This window comes from Sus scrofa, chromosome 15, assembly GCF_054392235.1.
Source record: "Sus scrofa isolate SSC_HxYL_T2T_F1_AM1 chromosome 15, Sscrofa_HxYL_maternal_Yorkshire_Landrace_v2.0, whole genome shotgun sequence".
In the NCBI taxonomy this organism is placed as follows: Eukaryota; Metazoa; Chordata; class Mammalia; order Artiodactyla; family Suidae; genus Sus; species Sus scrofa.
In genome coordinates this window covers 25,159,597-25,181,005 of record NC_139397.1, presented here as the reverse complement: position 1 = coordinate 25,181,005, position 21,409 = coordinate 25,159,597, and the positions used below count along the sequence as shown (strand labels likewise).

General features: G+C 33.1%; 1 protein-coding gene across 5 annotated transcripts in view; it reads right to left on the bottom strand.

Moving 5' to 3' along the window:
* LRP1B (LDL receptor related protein 1B) overlaps window positions 1-21,409 on the bottom strand; it is a 1,884,722-nt gene that overhangs the window by 290,886 nt on the left and 1,572,427 nt on the right. For all 5 annotated transcript variants that reach the window (XM_084998912.1, XM_084998914.1, XM_021076285.2 and 2 more), the window contains 2 exons: window positions 21,151-21,340; window positions 16,795-16,999 (listed from right to left, as the gene is read on the bottom strand). In XM_084998912.1, coding sequence (XP_084855038.1) covers window positions 16,795-16,999; window positions 21,151-21,340 — 395 coding nt within the window. The remainder of the gene's footprint in view (window positions 1-16,794; window positions 17,000-21,150; window positions 21,341-21,409) is intronic.

Here is a 21,409-nt window from a genome sequence, read left to right as displayed (position 1 = left end):
TGGGATATAACTTGCCACCCACTTTGAAAGATTTTATCACCTCTCATTGTTTTGCTGCAGGCCTAGATATGAAGGACCAATTCCTCATTTTTTACTCTGGCTATTGATCTGGTTGTAAGTATCAATAAAGAACTATTTTCCTTGACTCAGTGTCCTATGTTTCTGCATTATTCATACAGATAAGGTGTATAACTCTGAGAGTGGGTGAATATCTCAGAACCTTCACAGTTCTTGGCAAAACAAAGACTGCTGACATTAAATGTTGATGAGGGACAAAGAAATTCTTCTGGTCGAACAATATCGCACATCTCACACAGCTCTCCAGATAGATAAGTGCAGAGAGACTAAATGACCACATGCAATATTATAAGGCCTCATGTGCGCAAATGCGGAAATGTTCTCAGGATCCACAATAAAGCACAGCTTCAACCATGCAAGAAAAAGAGATAATTTATACCTCGGCATAAATTTTAAATTTAAAAAAAAGTGATTGGGCTCATGAAAGATAAAATGCTTTCCTTTTCAAAGTAGAGGTATAACAACATACTAGGTAATTATTTTGATTTTAAATATCTGTGATTCCAATTTCCATGACAGCGCATAATGGCTCAAAGAAAGAATAAGGGCATGCAGATGAATTCTGTCATTATGTATTTACAGTCAAAAATAAAAACCTGCCGCTTGATTTCAAAAAACCTAATTCATGTGTGTTCATATTTTTTAAAGACTTTTTTTAAACAGTCCTTTGAGATGGACTGAAAGCAAGAAGAGCACCGGGACGTCTCAATTTAAAAGCTATCACCTCAAGAGGCTAGGAGGAAGGCTGTCTCAGAAACATCCTCCTGCATATGCCAGTTTGTTTTCTTTCTTACTTTCCAAACCAAGCACTTGAAAATGAGGGAAAATAAATAAAATATCATGAAGCCCAGCTGTCTGCAGGACACATGTTTATGTCAGTCATCACAGTCATGATCTATTGCAGTAATAAATCAAAAGAAACACACCAGTTGTGTAATTTATTACAGCTGTATATCAGCAGGGTGAGGCCTCCAGGAACTGAGTAACAGACATGAACCTTGCATCGTTGCTTTTATTTACTTCCTCAATTGAAGTTTGATATAAGATAGGAGGACCAGTAGTCAGAACTGAAAGCTTCTTTTGTATAATTTTCTAAATGGCTTTAGATGTGTAAACAGAGGTAACATCATTATTTTCTTATGATTTGTTTTTCTATGGTAATTACTGATAATTAAGTCTATCCTTTCATTCAATAAACATTTGTTGAGCCGAAGAAAAATTACTTCATTTACTAAATCTGTCTCATCGTTAAGCTGAGCGTGTTTGACAAAATAGGGGCAATTGTGGCCAAACTCTGTTTTCCATTTCTCTGTGGCTACCCCTTACCTTCCTCCCACCTCATACCAATGCTGCTATTTTTCCTTTTAGGAATTTCAGGATTTAATTTTTTTTAAGATTTGGATAACTCTGCCACATAATGTTTAAGGACTGACTCACTACTGATGCAGGCATATCATACACCTAAGAGAAAAGTTATATTCCTTATGCTTCTTTTGGAAATGGCTAGTTTAAAACTGAATGGTTTAGAGCCATTCTTTGTGCTTCTCCCTGGCTTAATTGCATACTAAACACAATCACCCATGAGCGACAGATTAGGCACTCTGAGCACAACTGCCTGTGGGTAAAAGATTTTAAACATATGATTTTTTTTTTTAGATACTTTCCTAGATTGCCCTCAACTCTGATCAATATGCCGTTTTCGCAAGAATTTTTATTTTAGGAAAAAGTTGAGATACGATAACCCAGAAGACCACAAGGATCACACTGATCTCTCATGACACCAACTTTGATGACTAAAGATTCCTCACAAGACAGAAGAATGTATATTTGCCCTCGACCCTGATTCTTACATGGAATTCTGTCTTTCTACTTTTTACTATAAAATTCTCTGGAATTATTCCCAATGGCGGAGCACAGGCCTCAAGGCATTAGCCTGCTGTGGCCTCCTTTGCCTGGCAAAGCAATGAAAGCTGTTTTTTTTTTTTTTTTTCCTTCACCCAAAACTCTGTCTTCGCCTTTCTCTAGGCACCAGTGGACAGAGACCGAGTTTTGGCAACACTACCTGTATTTATATTACAGATATATATAATTCAGTAAGACATTTTGTAGTTAATAACATTTACAGCTTTGCTACTAAAAGTATGGAAACTTCTTAGGAATATATAATCCATGACTCTGAAGTAAATTTACTAGAACAGAATCTGCATTTTTACAAGATTACCAGTTGATTTGAATGCATATTAAAATTTGAGAAGCACATTTTAGTAAGTAACACATTCCCTCAATCTTAGGTCTGTATAGCATATCTTCTAGTTTAAGAACAAGATCAACACATTTAAAACACACTAAAAAATAATACTGTACTAATATAAAATGTTTAGGAAAATGATAGCAAATATGCAAGGACATTCACTTTTGGAAAGATCATGGATTTGTAAGATGATATATTGCAGATGAAAGAACTTGGACTTTTGTGTCTTATGAGCCATGGTTCAGGGGCTCAAATACTTTACTGGAGAAGCTGAAATAATAGCTGCTTTGGTGATAATTATGTCAAATACAGACAAAAAACAGTTAGGCAGCCGCTAAATGGCAACTATTTTTAAAAACCTTTCATGAAGCAACTCAAACACACAAGAACTTTGTTTATACAAATCTGTAAATTTTTCAAAGGTTAAAATAAAGCCTCTGTGACACTGCCCCTGGTCCTGGACAAACAGTCCTTATTAGGGCAGTGTTCCCCAGTCTTCAGTCACTTGAACACTGTCAGGTTAAAAATGCCTTCCTTTACACCTCAGATATCTCAGCTACAACTGGCTCTCCAATTCATGACCCCCCCCCTTTTTTCTTATTGGCCACAGTTAAGGTGATAAAAAAAACCTCATATGGGCAAAATGCCCTCACTCAAGCCTGTGCTTGGAGCCCCTGATCACTCCCTGGGATGGAGGGAAATTAATGACCCATGGGTCAAATCTCTGACCAAGAGAAAAGGGCCAGCAGTGTCTTCTTTCCTTGACACTATTTACCGATGGACTACCCTAAAGTGCAATAGATTACGTGGTCCCTCTGAAGACTGTCTCAGGAGATGAAGAAATCTATTGCACTTGATACTAAGAAGTAGCCATTCTATAGCATACCTCCTCATATATGTTCTCGCTCCTTCTCAGCCCATTCTCCTCTTCCCTATTTTTGAAGGAAAATGTGCTAGGCACTGTGAAGGTCAAAATTAGGATAATCCCTATTTCAACTGTTCTGGAAATTCAGAATCAAGAGAGACCCAAACTAGGATTTAAAATACACAGAGGAGTTCTCCACTGGCTCAGTGGGTTAATGATGTGACATTGTCACTGCTGTGGCTCATGTCACTGGTGCGGTGTGGGTTTGATCCCTGGCCTGGGAACTTCTGCATGCCGTAGATGGGGCATAAATAAATAAATAAATAAATAAATAAAATAGGATTGATATAGATCTAAGTAGAGATATTGTCATTTAGCATATAATCAATTGCACACCTTGAATAAACTCTCCTTTATGTTTCTAATAGCTTATATTAAATTCCAATTTTGATTATGCATAAAAATTAACTGGAGGAAGTTCCTGTGTGCCACAGCGGCTTGCAACTCCTTGCAGGTTCAGGTTTGATCCCTGTCCTGGGAACTTCCGCATACCACAGATGCAGCCAAAAAAAAAAAAAAAAAAAAAAAAAATTCAACTGGAAATTTTAAGTTAAGACCTTGGTTCTTCTAGGAATTCTGATTTGATTGTTGTGGGGCAGATGGTGGGGAGGGGTGGTAGGTGGGTGTGGAACTCAGGTATCAGTATTACACAAAATCTCCCCAGGAGATTCTAATATACATTCGGTATTAAGAAATTGTTCTACTTCTTCTAACATATCATTGAAAAATTATGTCCTTTTCTCTTGCCTGAGGCATATATGTCCTTTTCTCTTGCCTGAGGCAGTATTATTCTAAGGAAGGGGGTGTTATTTTTTATTCAACTAACAAGCTCTTTAATTTTCCTTCCATTCGGCAGCCCCAGAGGCAGATGGTTTGGTCAGCTTAATAGGCTTGGCTTTTCAAGGCAGCCAGTAAAACCATGTGAGAAAGAATCTGCCCTTCTTTCCTCAGTTGTGCTTAGCTCCATGGTCTAATCCCGGAAAAAAAAACAAAAACAAAAAAACAGCTAAGTAATTTGGTCCTCAATATCTGGAATTATCTTCTCAGGATAAACTACTGATTATACAAATTTGCAGCTTCTACATTAGTGGTCATAGGATTCTGTTTGAGTCTTGGTGAAATACTAACCTAAGAATCTTCAGTACTACTTGTTTTTAATAGTTCCTGCTTTCATATGAATAAATAGTTTTTCTTCCCTCTAAATATACATTTAGTTAACATTATTTACATTCCTCCTCCATTTTTCTTTATTATTTCTTGATCTTCAATAATTGCATAATAACTCAGCTCATATATCTAACTTAGTTTAGTTTTAAACATCAGCTTGTCCTTTTAGTAACTGAACAATCTAACTGAAAATTATTAAGTGCATTTTATATGTTGATAGCCAACCATGTATCTTTTGATGATTTATTTGTTTGTATATGCCAGGAGAAATTATTTGGCATTTTAATTTTCATTAGCTTTTATATATTCTCAAAGCTCTTCATGTAAATAAAAGATCTAATTATAATGGCCTTTTAAAACTCAAGGCCACAGAAAACATCTATTTTTCTTGTTAAGTTTTGTTCCCTTCTACTGAGTCAAAGTACTGTATAACCTTATAGGTTGTCCTTAATGTCCTGGCTGCTGAGAAGCTCAGGAATAAATTTATGCTTTTGTTATTTATTTAGAGTCATTCTATACCTGAGCTTCTGCCATAAACTAGTTTAAATCATTTATAAAATAGTTGAAGTAATAATTAGTTAACTGATTTTTAATTAGTTTGCTGGCATTCTAAATGTTTTCAAGAGCCAAATAGAGAAAGAAAATTTAAGATATTGTCTCAAGCTTAAATTCATGTTGGTTGTTGTGCAGTAAAACTAATAAGAAATACATTAAAATCAGCTAGAGAACAATATAAAAATTAGGAATGTAGAGAAGAAAAAAGTTCCTGTAAATTAATTTAGTTTCCTGATTTTAAATATAAAAATTTTTGATCTCCTACTTTTTTCCTTATTTGCTAATTTATTTCCCCAAAGAAAATATTTTTTAAACTTTATGTGCTTATCCTTCTGTTCAGTTTGCAAAGAAAAATAATCTGGCAGAAATAATATGCTCATTTATACATATAGATATCAAATTGATAGTTATGGATATAGACAGTACACACACGTGTTAGTGTATGCAGGCTGACTTTCTTTAGCTATCTGTTCTTTTCATCTTTGTATTTAAATTTTTACAATGAGGCAGGTGAAACAGGTGGATACTTATGAAAAGTCCGTCTGGTGCCTAACAAATTGAAATACTCCAAGAAACACTAGATCGATCCATCAGTCTCAGTATCATATGCTGAAGGGACACTAGTTATTTTCTGGGTGAATACACTAGTTGTCCTGGATACTGACCATCATTCTTCTCTAGGAACACATCTATTCTGAGAGAGTCCAGCTTCAGTAACACTTTAATTTTCACAACTAACCAAGCTGAACTATTACTGAAATGTATGTGGGTTTAAATTGAAGGAATTGTGTTGAAAATAAACACCATTACCCCAACTGCAATAACATTCTTATCTTACCAAATAGGAATGTCAGTTGTACAGATTTCAGAAAATGACTCTTCAATGGCTGAGTCCTTGGGAATACCTGAGTTTTGATTTTTCTCTTTTTAAAAAGTTGTTTACTTTTGCATTTTATTCAGGGAAATATTTTTATAATTTTTCTTTCAGTTTATTCATCCATTTATTCATTGCTTAAGCAAATATTTGCTGTACCAGGCTTTGGGCTTTACTTTTGGAGATCCAAAGAGGAAAACAAAGTCTCTTCTTCAGATGCTAATGATGCTATAGAAAAAGGCAATTTATGATTTATTGTAATTGATATAATTGATGCTCAAATTTATATGTATGTACAGTGAATATCACTACAAAATTTTTAATTTGGTTTATTTTAACTTTCACTATTCAAGGTGAGCTTATAAGATGCAGCAGTTGTGGACTATTGTCAGGTAACAGATTGCATATAATAAAAACTAACTCCTCAAAATATACCCTATGAGGCATAAACTATTAGTTCTATTTTATAGAAGAAAAGAAGGCACAAAAAGGTTAAGAAAATAACCCAAGTTTATTAAACAATATGTCAAAGATGCAAGTTTCAAATCCTTGTATATATCTACAACCTAATCTTAATTTCTCCCACATCAAACTACTTGGAAGGCAGTATGTCCTATTCTGCTACTAAATCTGCTGCTATGATTAAAATGAACATGTGGCATCATCTTATTATATATATATTAATGGGTGAAAAGACATATCCAAATACCGATCTAGTTGAGCTCCATATAACCAATGGGAGGGTCATAAAAGATTAAAATCTGGAGGAAAATTTTGAATCTAACTCAATATGTAGAGCCTGAGATCCAAAAAGATAAACTTTGTTGGTGAAGATCACACATCTCTTTATAACCAGAGTCAGAAATTAAAACAATTTAACACTAATTTCAGATTTTTTTTTCCCACCTCTTTCTCAGGCATCTGTATTTGGCAATGTCCTATCATCATATGCACTTTGTTGCAATCACTTAGTGATGATATGTACACATCACAGAATAAGAGATGATAAAATTTAAACAATACAATCTATCATCTTTATTTTCACAATCTTTGTTTCTTTCACCTGAAGGACGTGTTTCAATGTCTTTGGATTCTAGTATATCAGGTCACATCATGGGTGGTTTAGTAAATCTTATATTTTAAATCCATTAGCAATGCATAGACATTTGTTGTTTGTCATAGAACATAGCTCACATCTTTAAAAATATTTTATAAAACAATAAAAAAATGGCATATATTTTTTTCTATTCTGAATTTCTAAAAATCTATAAGCATATTGATTTCTGCTTCTGGGAAGATAGCATAGACATATTTTCCTGACTCCTCTCAGTATGTACAACTAAAAAACCTGGAACTTATATGTAAAGCAAACATAAGGAGACTGAAAGGTAGAGAGGAAAAGGCAGCCCAGTTCTGGGCCTCGGGACTATGGAATGATATGGCTGTGAGTTCCCTTGATTTTATTTTTGCTTCATACATCTTAGGTTTGGAACTGAATAAGCTGGTAACCCAGAAATGCCAGCATGCAGAGAAAAGAACAACAAAAGCCTGCTCTGTGTATCCAAAAGATTAGGAAAGATTCTACTTAGTAAGGCAGAAAATTTTTAGACAGTAACTGTTGTACTTAAGGAAAATACCACTAAAAAAAAAAAAAAAAAAAAAAAAAAAAAAGTGACCCATCCACACCCACTCAGTAAAAGCAAAGTGGGGAGCCTGGACTTCTATCCACATCTGGCAATAATGGATCCCCCCTCTCCACCACTGGAGTGGTGTCAGAGAAAGAATAGTGGATAATCAGAATTAATGGGTTCAGTCTGTATTTTTCACTTCATAGATACTAAATCTCCCAAGGAAATATATATTTTATGTCATCATTTTTAATGGATTCACAGAATTCTACTGTCTTATTCTTTTTAAAAAAGTTACATTACTTACATACTATTTAGAGATTTACTGTTCTTAAACATTAGAAAGTTATTAAGATGATTTAGTTTAATATTAGAAAGTTATTTGATTCATATTTTAATTCGAATAACTATTCCTGTCTAAGGACACTTGAAATATATCAAAGTCAATATTGGATATAATAATCTGAATATTGAATGGGGCTCTTGACTTCGCAGATGTCAAAAGCAAAAACACATCAGTTTTCAGCAGCCCTTCAGGGGTCAGTAGTCATGGACTCTTGTAATATACCTGACTGTATCCCTGTTGTACAGCACACAATGGATGCTGTCATTTCCTTATATTCCTTCAGCTCACCTGCTAGAATTCAAGTCCACAGAATGCTTCCCCTAACAAATAACCTATTTCTTGACTCTGGTCCATCAGGCTGTTGATAAGCCCAGGATCCCATGTGTTTGAGGTATTAAAGATAAAGTAGAAAGATCACTTGCTCTCAGGAGATTTTTCTTCATGTCTCATTTAAAACAATTTGCCATCTTAGTGGTGTACAATGGAAGCAATCACATTCCATGTAAACTGAGAGATGGTTTCACTTCATTTTGTTTAGAACATTATCAAGAACTCATTACCAATTTTGAAAATCATATCACTCAAGGAAGCACTACTCTCAGCATCTGAGCAACCAGTACAACACACCTGATATGTCTTGCCTTCACAGCTGTCCTATTCATTATGATTTGATGTACAAATGAAAAGATCTTGATCATTTTCTCATGTTTTCTCTCTCATTTTTGTGCATTTACATAATGGAATAGTTCCTATTTTTATAAATGACTTTATATATTTTCTTTACATAATAATTTAGATATTAAATTGAGTTTTGAAAAGTTATCTATCTATAGAAATACAGAATTTCACTTTAGAATAGGAAGGGAGATGTAATAAAACACTTTTTTAATTAAAAAAGTGACACTGTCTCTAACAGACAGTTGGGAACTATAACAGGCATTAGATATTAAACATAAGAACAGTAGAAACTAGGAGCCTTTGGGGTCCTCAGTTTGCTAATGTGTGAAATAATGGTGATTATTACAGCTAATGGTGGAAAATCTTCCAGTTACTGAACTTTTAGTGACTACTTATGTTGACATTAATTTTTAAATCAAAAATTTAAATTATTAAATTGAAATGTTGTACATCTTTTAAAAGTTAAAACCACAACAGCTTTTCTTCAGTGATAGAATATGGTTTTGACTTGGCTAAGTAGTTCAAATTTAACATGTCAGAAAATTCACTTTTCTGGGCATCAAAACCTATTCTGTAAGTTTCAGAGTTTTATTTAAAACTATATTATCAAAAAAGTGTTGCGAGACATGTTTTTACAATATTTTCTTAGCCTCTTTGCTGAAAACTCCATCTTGTCCTTTCTTACTTTGTCCCGTCTTCCTGCTTGAGAAACAGTCACGGTGATGGTAAATGACTTAACCTTAAGAACAGAGACCTAAAGGCATGGGTTATTCCCAGGGTCAGCTGAATGAGGACATAATACATTGGTCTAGGCATGCTGGACCTAGACCAGATTGGCATGCCATTTGTGCAAGCATGATATGTCCTCTGAAGAATAAGACAAAGAGGAACCTCATGGCCAAGTGGTTTATGAGTGGTGGTTAGGAGAATATGCATTAGAAAAGAGAACCAAGGTGCAAACCTAGACACACAGGGTTGCCGCAAATAGGCATGCCTTTTTGCAGAAGCACAGTGAGGATTCTCTGAAATGCTATGCATAGATAGCTAAATCAAATGCTAATGATTCTTAAATGCCTAAAGTTGAGAGTAAAAGTTTAACCATCTACCAGCTAAGTGACTTTTAAAATAATAAAAGAACTAATAAAATAATAAAAAAACCTATATCCTCACCTACAACCACCTTTTCACTTGACATAATCCTCAAGAGCACAATAAAAGCAGTGTGGTTTCTTGAGTCAGGGCTTTTGGTCCCTGAGACCTTGAGTCCCCAGATTGCCACCTTTACTTAAGATAAGTGTCTCTGTGTCTTGTTTTATGTTAACTTTTTTTCCTTAAGTTCCACAGCACCTTTTCTTCAGCCCCATCCTGCTGAGCTGGTCTCCGCAAAAAAGTAGATAGCATAGACATGAATAGATTAGGTAGATGACATAGGTGATAGGACAATAGATAAATGATTTATAAATTTATTTCCTGCTTCATTTATGAATGAAATATCTGATTCTATAAGTAGAAAGGAAATATTTGGTGCCATAAAAAAATCGGACACCAAATATTCTTGTGATTGGTGTTATAAAAAATAATAGTTTAAAAAAAAAACCTCCTTTTTCTACTGTTACTCAAAGTTTTGAGTTTATGTAATCAGAAAGTGTTTATCTAGAAGACAGATTTGTCCTGCATTCTTTTCATTCTAAAGATAGGACTTAGCATTTCTGCCTAGGAATATACTCTTAAAAAAACTCTGGACAAAGTTTCTAAAAGAATGTCAAAAATAAGAAACATCAGCAACTGCAATTTCTAGGAACATAAACAACATCTCTTTTGGAAGGCTTTGTGTCACTCAGGTAGCAGATGCCTTCCAAGATATGATTAACGCTTACAGGGTAACACCAGGGAGAAAAGCTATAATCACACTGTCTTAGCCCCTGTCAATATTAGTTATTGTTTCAGCTACTAGAACAACAGATATAGAACAGAAATAAAAATAAAACAGAATGAAATTATTGTGTTTGTTTTTCTAATAAATTAGATCACCCAAGAGCATTCAATTGTATATTCATAAATAGAGAATGCTTTCCTTAATAAAATTTGTAGGTAGGAACACCACACATATTAATGTGTAGTTAAAATCAGAAAAAACTGGGAGTGCCCTGGGGACCTAGTGGTTAAGGATCCAGTGTTGTCACTGCTGTGGCCCAGGCTTAATCCTTGGCCTGGGAACTTTCTCAGGCTTTGAAAGGTACAGGCAAAAATTATTAGAAAAACCCAGCCAATTATTATTTTTTTTTATCAATACAGGTCATATTTAAATTGTTTCTTGTATTTAATTATGACCTTTTTAAGACAGAATAGAAAAATAAAATCTAACATTGAGTTTGATAGAACAAATTAAACCTGTGAATGAATTTGTTTAGCTAATTATCAGATAAAGTGGAAAAGGTAAATTGTATTCTTAAAAACATACTTTGTTCTGATATCTTTTGCATATTTGAAAGACTTTCTTTCCCCAATTTACTGATTAGTAATGGGTTCTATGATATTCCTACAATAAACTAAGTAACTTATAAATAGTATAGCAATATTTTCCAAATCCTGACAAATGCTTAAGCCCATTCTATAGCATGTTAAAAAAAAAAAAAAATAGCTACAAACTCTGTTCTGTTCTAAAGATTTCTAATATACATAATTATATAAAGGCTTTAAGATGTAATGCTGAAATTAAGCTTATCAGATTTTGTTTAAAACATAGTTTAAAAAATGTGCTTCCACAGTTTAATTCCCATAGATACTCAGAGAAGACAGGCTCTTCAAACACACTTTGAGGGAACAATGGCAATGTACTGAGTTTGTGGACTCAAAATACCTAGATTTACAGGAATCTCTACTAACTCTATCAATTAACCTCATATTTAGGCTGTTGCTTATTTTAAAGAAGATGCACTCTCAAATATTTCAGATTGTAACATCTAAATTTTTCCAATCTTCCACTCTCTTAGGGATATTTGCTCTTTCTCTTTCTTTCTGCAATTGCTGTACACTATCACCTGTGTCATCCAAAGCTAGAAAACACACAACTATGCAAAGGAAATGTTCCTTTCTGAAATTATTTTTTCTCTGGACACTACTTTAAAATGTATTTTTCAGTACTTTTTGATGTTATAAATAGAACAATGTTTTACATCTCTCCTTACATTTCATGACATTTTAAGCCTCTTGTAAAATATTTCAACCTTCTATATTTTCTACTTCTGAAATATCACACTTTTTAATTTCATGGTTTTACCATATCACAAATTTCTGCAGTGCCTTGTATACAGACACATATACACAAAAGGGCCTGGTACAGAGAGATTAACTGAAGACTAAAATGAATGAACTGGTTATACACAAATTTTTCAGATAAGCAGTTCTTAGCTTCTTGATGATTTAAAAAGGAATCTGCTTCAAAAGGTATCCTTTTATTTCTAAGACTTAAATTCAAATGGGCAGGCACATTCAAATTAATAACTGATATCATTCACATTTTGGTACATATAATTGAAAATATAAAACTGATGAATGAATGGATGGTTGGTATATTAGGAAAATTGATCCACTTCTTCATCAGTTATCAGATAATTAAGAATAATTTTTTTTTTAATTTTTAATTTTTTTTTTTCTGTCTTTTTGTCTTTTTAGAGCCGCACCTGTGGCATATGGAGGCTCCCAGGCTAGGGGTCTAATCAGAGCTGTAGCCACCATCCTACGCCAGAGCCACAGCAATGCTGGATCTGATCCACGTCTGCTACCTACATCATAGCTCATGGCAACTCCAGATCCTTAACCCACTGAGTGAGGGCAGGAATAGAACCCACAACCTCATGATTTCTAGTCGAATTCACTTCTGCAGCATCACGACAGAAACGCTAATGATAATTTTTATAGTTTTTAGATTTCTATTATGCCACATCACCAGAATATTTTTCTTCAGAATAAGTAGTATTTATTTCTTCCTTTTTGAAAATCTTGACGCAGGAGTTCCTACTGTGACTCAGTGGGTTAAAAACCCGATATAGTGTCCATAAAGATGCAGGTTCAATCCCTGGTCCTGCTCAGTGGGTTAAAGATCTGGCATTGCCGCAAGCTGCTGTGTAGGTTGCAGATGTGGCTCAGATCTGGCATTGCTGTGGCTGTGGTGTAGGCCAGTGGCTACAGTTCCAATTTGACCCCTAGCCCAGGAACATCCAAATGCCATGGATATAGCTCTAAAAGTACCACAGTAAATAAATAAATAAAATCTTGAAACATAAGCCAGATTGCATATTTAACCTTTTCTAATGATAATAGGGGGTGACCTAACTCCTCAGTTACATGCTCAGTCTCAAAATTCTATGATTATCTTACTAAAAGATTACCAACAGCTGATTGGTCACTAAGATACACAAGTGAAAGTATCATAAGTATTCAGAAGTTCATTTCAATTAAAAAATAGAATTCAGGAAGAGATAAAAAGTTCTAATTGTAAAATCATGTCTAAATGTAGGAAAGACTGGACATCTCAAAGAGTATATAATTTAGTGATAAATTCAAGGTACTCACAGTGAACACTGGCAAGAGAATCTGGATAACCAGTGAAACAGTGAGATAACTTTGAACTTATAGACATACTTTCATTCAATGAATGAATCACAAAACATAAGACTGAAGGCAATGGAAATTGAGTCTTACATCCTACTGAGGCATGGGTTATATTTCCACCCATGAAAAAAGTATTTCGATGTTTTCTTCACATTTCAAATTAAAATGGTCAGGTCCATCTACACCAATAAGGATCATCTAACCGAGAAATTTTTCTTGGACAATACATTATTAAAGAAAATAAAATCACAGAAAGTAGAAAAACGTTCTTTGTCCTCAGATATCTTCAAGATAAAATATATGTCTGTTCAAAGATTTTGATCAAAACCAAAATAAATTATTGCCATTATAACTTCTAATATTTTAATGTCAGATGTTCTTCACAAAAGAGAATTACTATTCCTAACTTTATTCCTAATCTTTCCTTAGTCTGAAAAACTGTAAATTCATATGTTCTTTTATAAATGGGAATTCAACAGTCTGTTCAACATAGCCTTGAAAGGAAAAAAAAAAATCTGCCCACAAGTCAGTATTCACATATATCAGGCTATTTCCACGTACTATATTAAAAGAAATCATTGTTCAATTCATCTTCAAGTATGGGATCTTGTTACACAGACCTGAAAAATCACTACCTCGCAAGATAACCACTTTATTTCTAAAGAAGAATTATGAGGAAGAAATTTTACTTGAGACATTTATGGCTTTGTTCTGGTAGAGAAATGAAGGAAGGGTCAATTTTGTAAATAATTTATTAAGACTTTTTGCCTTCACCTAAATTTCTGATATTCTCTATTGTAACCATTTTTAAATGAAACTATGATAAATAATAGAAAATTCTGAATCATCTGAATTTTGGTTCTGCCTCAAATTATTAAAATAGAAAGATGAGATATAAATTAAAAGTTTTATGTTAAGATTTGATTTTATTTATAGTCAAAAGAAAACATATTTTCTCTATCCCAAGAATTCAAGCAAAGTAGAATTTCCAAGGTGTTCTATGCACTATGTATTAAAAAAAAAATACACATATGTATATATATTTAGTTAGAACATGTATATATATTTAGTTAGAACACAACAAAACCAAATTTCTATCATTGAAAGACAGAAAGAAACAAGCTACTAAAGACTATATAGCCTTGAAATCTTTGTTGTATAGTCATGGTTTCTATAATCAAACTATCTAGATGAATCCATTTTAAAAGACATATGACTTTACAGGGACCCTTCAAAACTTGGTAATGTTTATACAATCAGTTAATAACAAAAGTAAGGATTAAGTTCAGAATACCATTAAAAGTATAATTTTAAAGGATAAAATAAACCTCCAACTCTTCATTCTAATATTTATTTTTATACACATCTTTAAAAATTAGGTTACATAAATATAAATATTAATCAATGACTTGAGTAAAAAGTAAACATTCAGGTTTTCTCTTTTTTAATGTATAATTTCACATGCACCTGTGTAATGGGAATAACATAATTGAAGGTGAAAAAAACATTTAAAGAATAAAAAAAATCCTTATGTGCCATGGGCCATGGAGGAGGTAGTGTCATATGTCTAAATAAACCTTCAGAATATCTAATTAACATTCTTAGACAAAAGGCTATCACTAATGTCCTTACAATGATGGTAGGGTAAAATATTGATTTTTCTCTTTGAAACAGTTTTGATGACTCCACTTCTAAATGATTAGCCTGTGTTAGCATAATAAAGAGAAATACATTAGAAGCACTTTTGAGAAGAATATGTAGAAACTCTATGTGTTCCTTAGAGTATGGTTTTAAAGGGGACAGACAATGTGTCACCTAGAATTAGATGCTATTGTCTTCTCTGTCCCTAAGGTTTTTTTTTACCATGTGTATCAAAATAATGCGATGCAGGCTGACACACTATGGATCCAGCTTTTTAACGGAGCAAATCCACTTGGTTGATTAAATCAGCAGAACTTCAGATTTTACTACATGTATTCTTATACTCAGTCATAAAATATTCACTTGTACAAGGGATATATGTTATAACATACTAAAGAAATATGACAAACAAGAAGAAAACAAATTTATTTCTGGTTGCAAGGTATGTACAAGTGGCCATACTTGGACATCTGGTTGGGTTTGTTTTTCTCAATTAAAATACCTCCAACTATATCACATGATTGTTGAAATCACTGGCTCCCCAGTGAGACCACAACTGATAGAATAATCCTGTTTCTGCCATGTATGTAATTTAGGTGCATTTAGGCAACTACTGAACTTCTCCACGCCTCATCTTCTTCATTGGTAAAATAGACATAATCACAGTATTGCCTACTACAAGGAATACTATGAAAATAAAATGATATATCAAATGCTTTGAACAGTATCTAGAGTTCTATTAGCATTCAATAAGTGTTGGATAAAATGATGACTAGTCAGTTGATATAATTCTCAGAAGTTTTAAAAAGTGAAAAGGATAGTGTACAAAGTCTTCAAAACACTCAAAAAAAATAGTCCCTAGAATAAATTTTGCAAAAATTTTTAACCTCTATTGGTCATTTTATTAACAATAATATTACCTTTCTTTTAAAATTAATTAGAAGTCATATGAAGATTAAAAATGAGAAAATCTTAATATATGTAAGAATGTAATGAACTTTGAAATTTTCAAGCCCAAATAGAAATTCTGATGGCAAACATTATTTATTGGAGAGGTAGAAGAAACAGATTATGTAGTTCTAACTTTGAGACAAAATGGATTAATTTCCTATGGGGGAATATAACCATATTCTTTAAAGTAATGGTATCTTGCCAACATTTTCATTCCTATGGGACAGAAACATTTTTTCCAGCTTTACTGAAATATAATTGACATATAACATTGTGTAAGTTTAAAGTTGAGAACATAAGGATTTGACATATGCATATATTGTGAAATCATTACCACAATAAGATTGGTTAATGTACCCATCACCTCACATAGTTAAAATTTTTTGGTGGTAAGAACTTTTAAAATATACTCTTAGCAACTTCAAATGTATCAGAAAGGATTGTTAACTATAGCCAGCCAGAAATTAGCCTGGTTTAAACAGGAATGGGAAATAAAAAGTTGGAATTATAACTGTGCATATATTATTAGTGTCAAAACAAATCCTCTGAATTAGATTAGAGATAGCTGATTACTGGATCTCCTAGAATAGTTGTAATTATCATACATAAGCATAGATTGAAGAGGGAAAAGAAGATATATATATATATATATATAAATGAGTTGAAGTGTATAAAAAGTTGTTATAAAGTGTTATAGAAGAATTTTCTCCTTATTTTCTGATATTCTTTTATCCTAGGACAACTACTTAATTTCATTTTGCATTTTAAAAAATTATAAATAATAATGAAGTTTAGGCAAATCACTCTAACAATATCAATTCAATTAATAACTAGAAGAAATCAGTTACTGTTTCTCCAGCATAAAATTTAAAAGAGTTGGAAGGTGCCTATGGTAGCAAATGAACTTAGCTTTTAAAGTGTTATTCACAGTTTTGTTTTTCACTGAATAGATTATTCAGTTAGATTGGTTTGAAAATTAGATATTTTGAAAACCCTTAATATGCATATTTAGGCAAGTATAAAGCATATATTTTTCAAATGCATCACTTTTTAAATCTATAATCAAGAGATTCTCAGTTAACTTACATGTCTCTGGGATCCATCGTATTCACACCTCTCAATTTTTCCTAGGCTGCCATCTGAGAAATACAGTTTCTCTGCACGGTGGTCAATGGTGAGTCCATTTGGAGTGAGTATGTCTGTACTAACCACCACTTGAGCATTTTTCCCAGTCAGAGTAGATCTCATAATACTTGGATGCTGTTCATTCCAGTTGGTCCAAAACATTAAACTAATTAAAATGAAAATTGTGAAAACAAAATTTTATTAATAATATCAACATTAGTAGAAACATGGCAATGTCAAGCTATTTAAAAAGAAACATAGGCGTTACCATTGTGGCACAGTGGAAATGAATCCGACTAGGAACGTGAGCTTGTGGGTTTGATCCCTGGCTTTGCTCAGTGGGTTAAGGATCCAGTGTTGCAGTGAGCTGTGGTGTAGGCAGGCAGCTGTAGCTTCGATTCGACCCCTAGCCTGGAAACCTCTATATGCCACAGGTGTGGCCCTAAAAAGCAAAAACAATTAAAAAAAAAAAGAAACATAATTATTTGCCATTTCACATTCTATGACCCTTGAGAAGTATAGGTAATAAGGGGATATATATATATGTTATATAAATATAACATTTGCATATATATTTTCCCCATTTCTTAAATGAAGCCTAGAAACTTTTTCTGAAAAACAATTATCCTGTGTATTCTCTCAAACAGTAATTTTAATTACATTGATTCAGTTTGATGCACAGTGAATATTTATTTTAATCAGGGACAAAATAGTTATCTTAAATTTTCTATGAAATGTAAATGTACTCTAATAATATATTTCAGCAGATCCTGTGAAATCATTTTGTACATTGTTCTTAACTATATTTCTCTTCTTCAATTGATGAAAATCAAATTTTCTCTCTTCTTTCAATTTTGCTTTCTAAATTCAGCATTCTCCTGTGTATATGTTTTAGAGAAATACAATTAATCAACTCCTATATTTCTTTAATGTCCTTCCCCCCTTCTCTGTCAGTGTGATTTTTCTATAAATCACAATGTTGTTTCTAGAATTTCAGGGGTTTCTCTCAAATCCTTAAACGTAATAACGTTACTTACAGATTTTATAGAATGTTTTAAATCAGTGTTTGTTAAACTATTCTTTGAGGAAGGCTTAGGATTCTATGGAAGCCCTTAAAGGTCACTGTAAGACTGGAGAGGCCCTAAGGTTCCAGTCTCTAAGGGCTATTTTTTTTTTTGGGGGGGGGCCTTTTATAGGGCCACACCAGTGGCATATGGAGGTTTCCAGGCTAGGGGTCTGATCCCAGTTACAGCTGTTGGCCTAAGCCTTAGCTACTGCAACATCATATCTGAACTGCTTCTGCGACCTACACCACAGCTCATGGCAACACCAAATCCCTAACCCAATGAGCGAGGCCAGGGATGGAACCTGCAACCTCAGGGTTCCTAGTCAGATCCCTTTCTGCTGCACCATGATGGGAACTCCTAAATGCTACTGTTAATGAAATAGCTCTTCTTTCTCTCTTTTAACTTTAGGGCTATCCCTAAGAGTTTATTTGAAGATTAATTTTTGCTGCTTAGGATAGAAAGAAGGAGTAAAGAAAAGAAGGAAATATGGAGGGAAGGAAGGAAGGAAAGAAGGGAGGAAGGAAAAAGGGAAGAAGGGAAAAAGGAAGGAAGGGAGAAAGGGAAAAGAGAAAGGAAGAAGGGAAGGAGAGAGGTTGACAGGCAGGCTGCTTTACATTTTGAAAAAGTGTGTTCAATATACACCAAGAAAAACTATTTGGAATAATATTTCATATTTACACCAAGAATGCATATACCATTCCTATGTAAAGGAATGTAAAGACAACATAGGATTATGGCCAACATAATTATTCAACATGTGGTTTTTGAGTATTATGCCAAAACATATTACTGGACAACACTCAAGTTCACAATTAAAACCTTTCTACTTGCTAATTTAAAAAACAATCCTCACCAATTAAGGAAAGCTGGCTCAACTATGCTCTTTATTAAAACACTTCATAGTATTTTCATTTATTCTATGGAATATAAAAATGTTCTAAGTGAGAAAGTGTCAAAATACTTTGTCCAATGAATCAGTAAATTTGAAAAAAAAGCATTCCATTTTATTAAATCATGCAGTAGCTTTAATCATATCCTGTGATTTTTAAAACGAAAAATTTAGTTAAAAAAAGTTATGCATATGTTATTAAACACACAATTTAGTTGCAATGTCTTCTTTATTATTGCTATAGATTTATTATTATAGATTTTCTGAGGTATTAGTGTTCCTTTAATTTCACCTTTCACTTCACATGAGAAAATAGAGGTCATAGTTATTGAGCCAATTTTTGAAGTCAAGTGTGGTCTCCCATCTAGAATTTAAGATTTTATTTAAAAATTTCTGTTAACTAACATACAAAAGATGTTTGAAGGTGTCACTGACACGCTTAATAATAAAAATATTTTTGTACTTTAAACTTTAATTACATACAATTTTCCAATTAAAATATTTGTGTGTGTTTAATTCTAATTTAAGTTTACCAAATGCAAGATGAATGTGTAATTTTAGCCTATGCAGCAAATAACTATAGGATAAAGGACTTATCAATTATAATCATATATAATATCATCAGTGATCTCCCTTATGTTTATTTCAAAATTGTCCTACAAATTCCTTTGATCAACATTAGGACATTTATTATTGTCCTAAGATTCTTCTGGTTGACTGTCAAGGTCAATGTAGATGACTCAATAACAAGCTATATAATAGGTAAAGTGCAGTGTTGTGAGCAGAACTAGCTCTGCCCAGGCATCTAAAGGATTATATCCCTCTCAACCAAGTAACCAAAGCTATGTGAGGAGTCAACCTTCTCCTCATCTGAAACTCTCAACCTTTAGAGTTCTAATTTATAAGATAAAGATGTTTAAGTAAGCCAATTTTCATTTCTAGCTCTTTAAGCGTATCCAGATTTAGTTACTCTCACACTGAGTAATTCATGTAGTCCCTTCTCCTCTCAAGTGATCAGGGTCAGTGTTTATCAGTCATTGTTTTTCTTCAACATATCTAAAAAGAGTTTCTTATTCTGATCAGTGAAAGCCATATTGGTCTGATTTCTGTGTCCTTGTTTCATTTAAAAGGATTTTCTAGTAGTTAACAAATATTCCTATCATACTGTATGAGAGTATAACTCCATAGACATATTTTTCCAATTAACCTGAGCTTTATTCTTCAGTTTTCATATAACTGCCTTTTTTATAGCATCCCCTCTAATTCATTTTACTTTCATTAATTTTATATTATGGCCTGGGTACTTTTCGTGTCATGAACTCTTCATAAGTATTACTATAAGTGCCTGCACAATACATCATCAAACCACTGTGGATTATGTTGACTATTATCAAGTATCTACTGTTGAAAATATAGCTACACAAAATGATCTATTGTTTTTTCATCTTATTTCAATCAGAGAGATTCCCAGTTGTTAAAATTATTTAATAGAATTACAGAAACACATTTCAGGTTTCAATACATGTTAATATTTTTTCCAAATAGATTATTTCAATCAGCTATACACTAATGTTTTCTTTATATAAATTTTCCAGTGCATTATTGTTTCTATTTTCCCTTTCCTCCTTTAAATTTGCTTTTACTTGGAGGTAATACCTGACATTTAAAGAGTCCAGATTTCAACTATTCACATTTATAATGTTCTTATGAAAAAAAAAAAAAACAGTTTCATTAACTGTGAAAAGAGAACTTCAAAGGAAATATTTACTTAAAATTAATTATTTTTACATACAATGGAATACTTCTTAGCCATAACAAGGAAAAATAAAGCCATTTGCAGCAACATGGATGGAACTAGATATTCTCATACTAAGTAAAGTAAGTCAGAAAAACAAATACTGTATGATATCACTTGTGCATGAAATCTAAAATATGGTGCAAATGATCCTATCTATAAAACAGACAGAGATCATGGATGTGGAGAGCAGACTTGTGCTTGCCAAGGGGGGAGAGGGAGAAAAGAGAATGAACAGGGAGTTTAGGATTGGTAGATGTAAACTCTTATATTTAAAATGGACAAGCAATGGAGTCCTACTGTACAGCATAGGGAACTGTGTACAGTCTCTTGGGCTGGAACATGATGGAAGATAATATGAAAAAAAATAATGTGTGTATATATATACATATATATACTTAAGTGACTTCACTGTATAGCAGAAATTGAAGGAACACTGTAAATCAACTATAATTTTTTAAAAAGAAATAAATATTAAATGAAGTTCTTCAAGCAAAAGAAAATTTGCATAACTTACAGTCTGACTTATAATTACAATGGAGAAATAAAAATGCACTGTTTCTTACTTTTGGCATTCATCCAGGGCTAGCACATGAGGATGGTCATCCTCTGACATGGTAATGACCGCTTCCCTATCAAACGCCCCAGGCCGAGTCTGGTCCACTGTATGTCTGGTGATGGATGAGGTAGTAGAGCTGGTCCAGTACAGTGTATCCCAGGCTCTGTGATAGGCAAGTCCTTCAACAGATCCCACATCTGATGATGAAAGAAAAGAATAAATTTATACTTTTATCTATAAAAGACTTGGCTTCTGAATTGAAAACA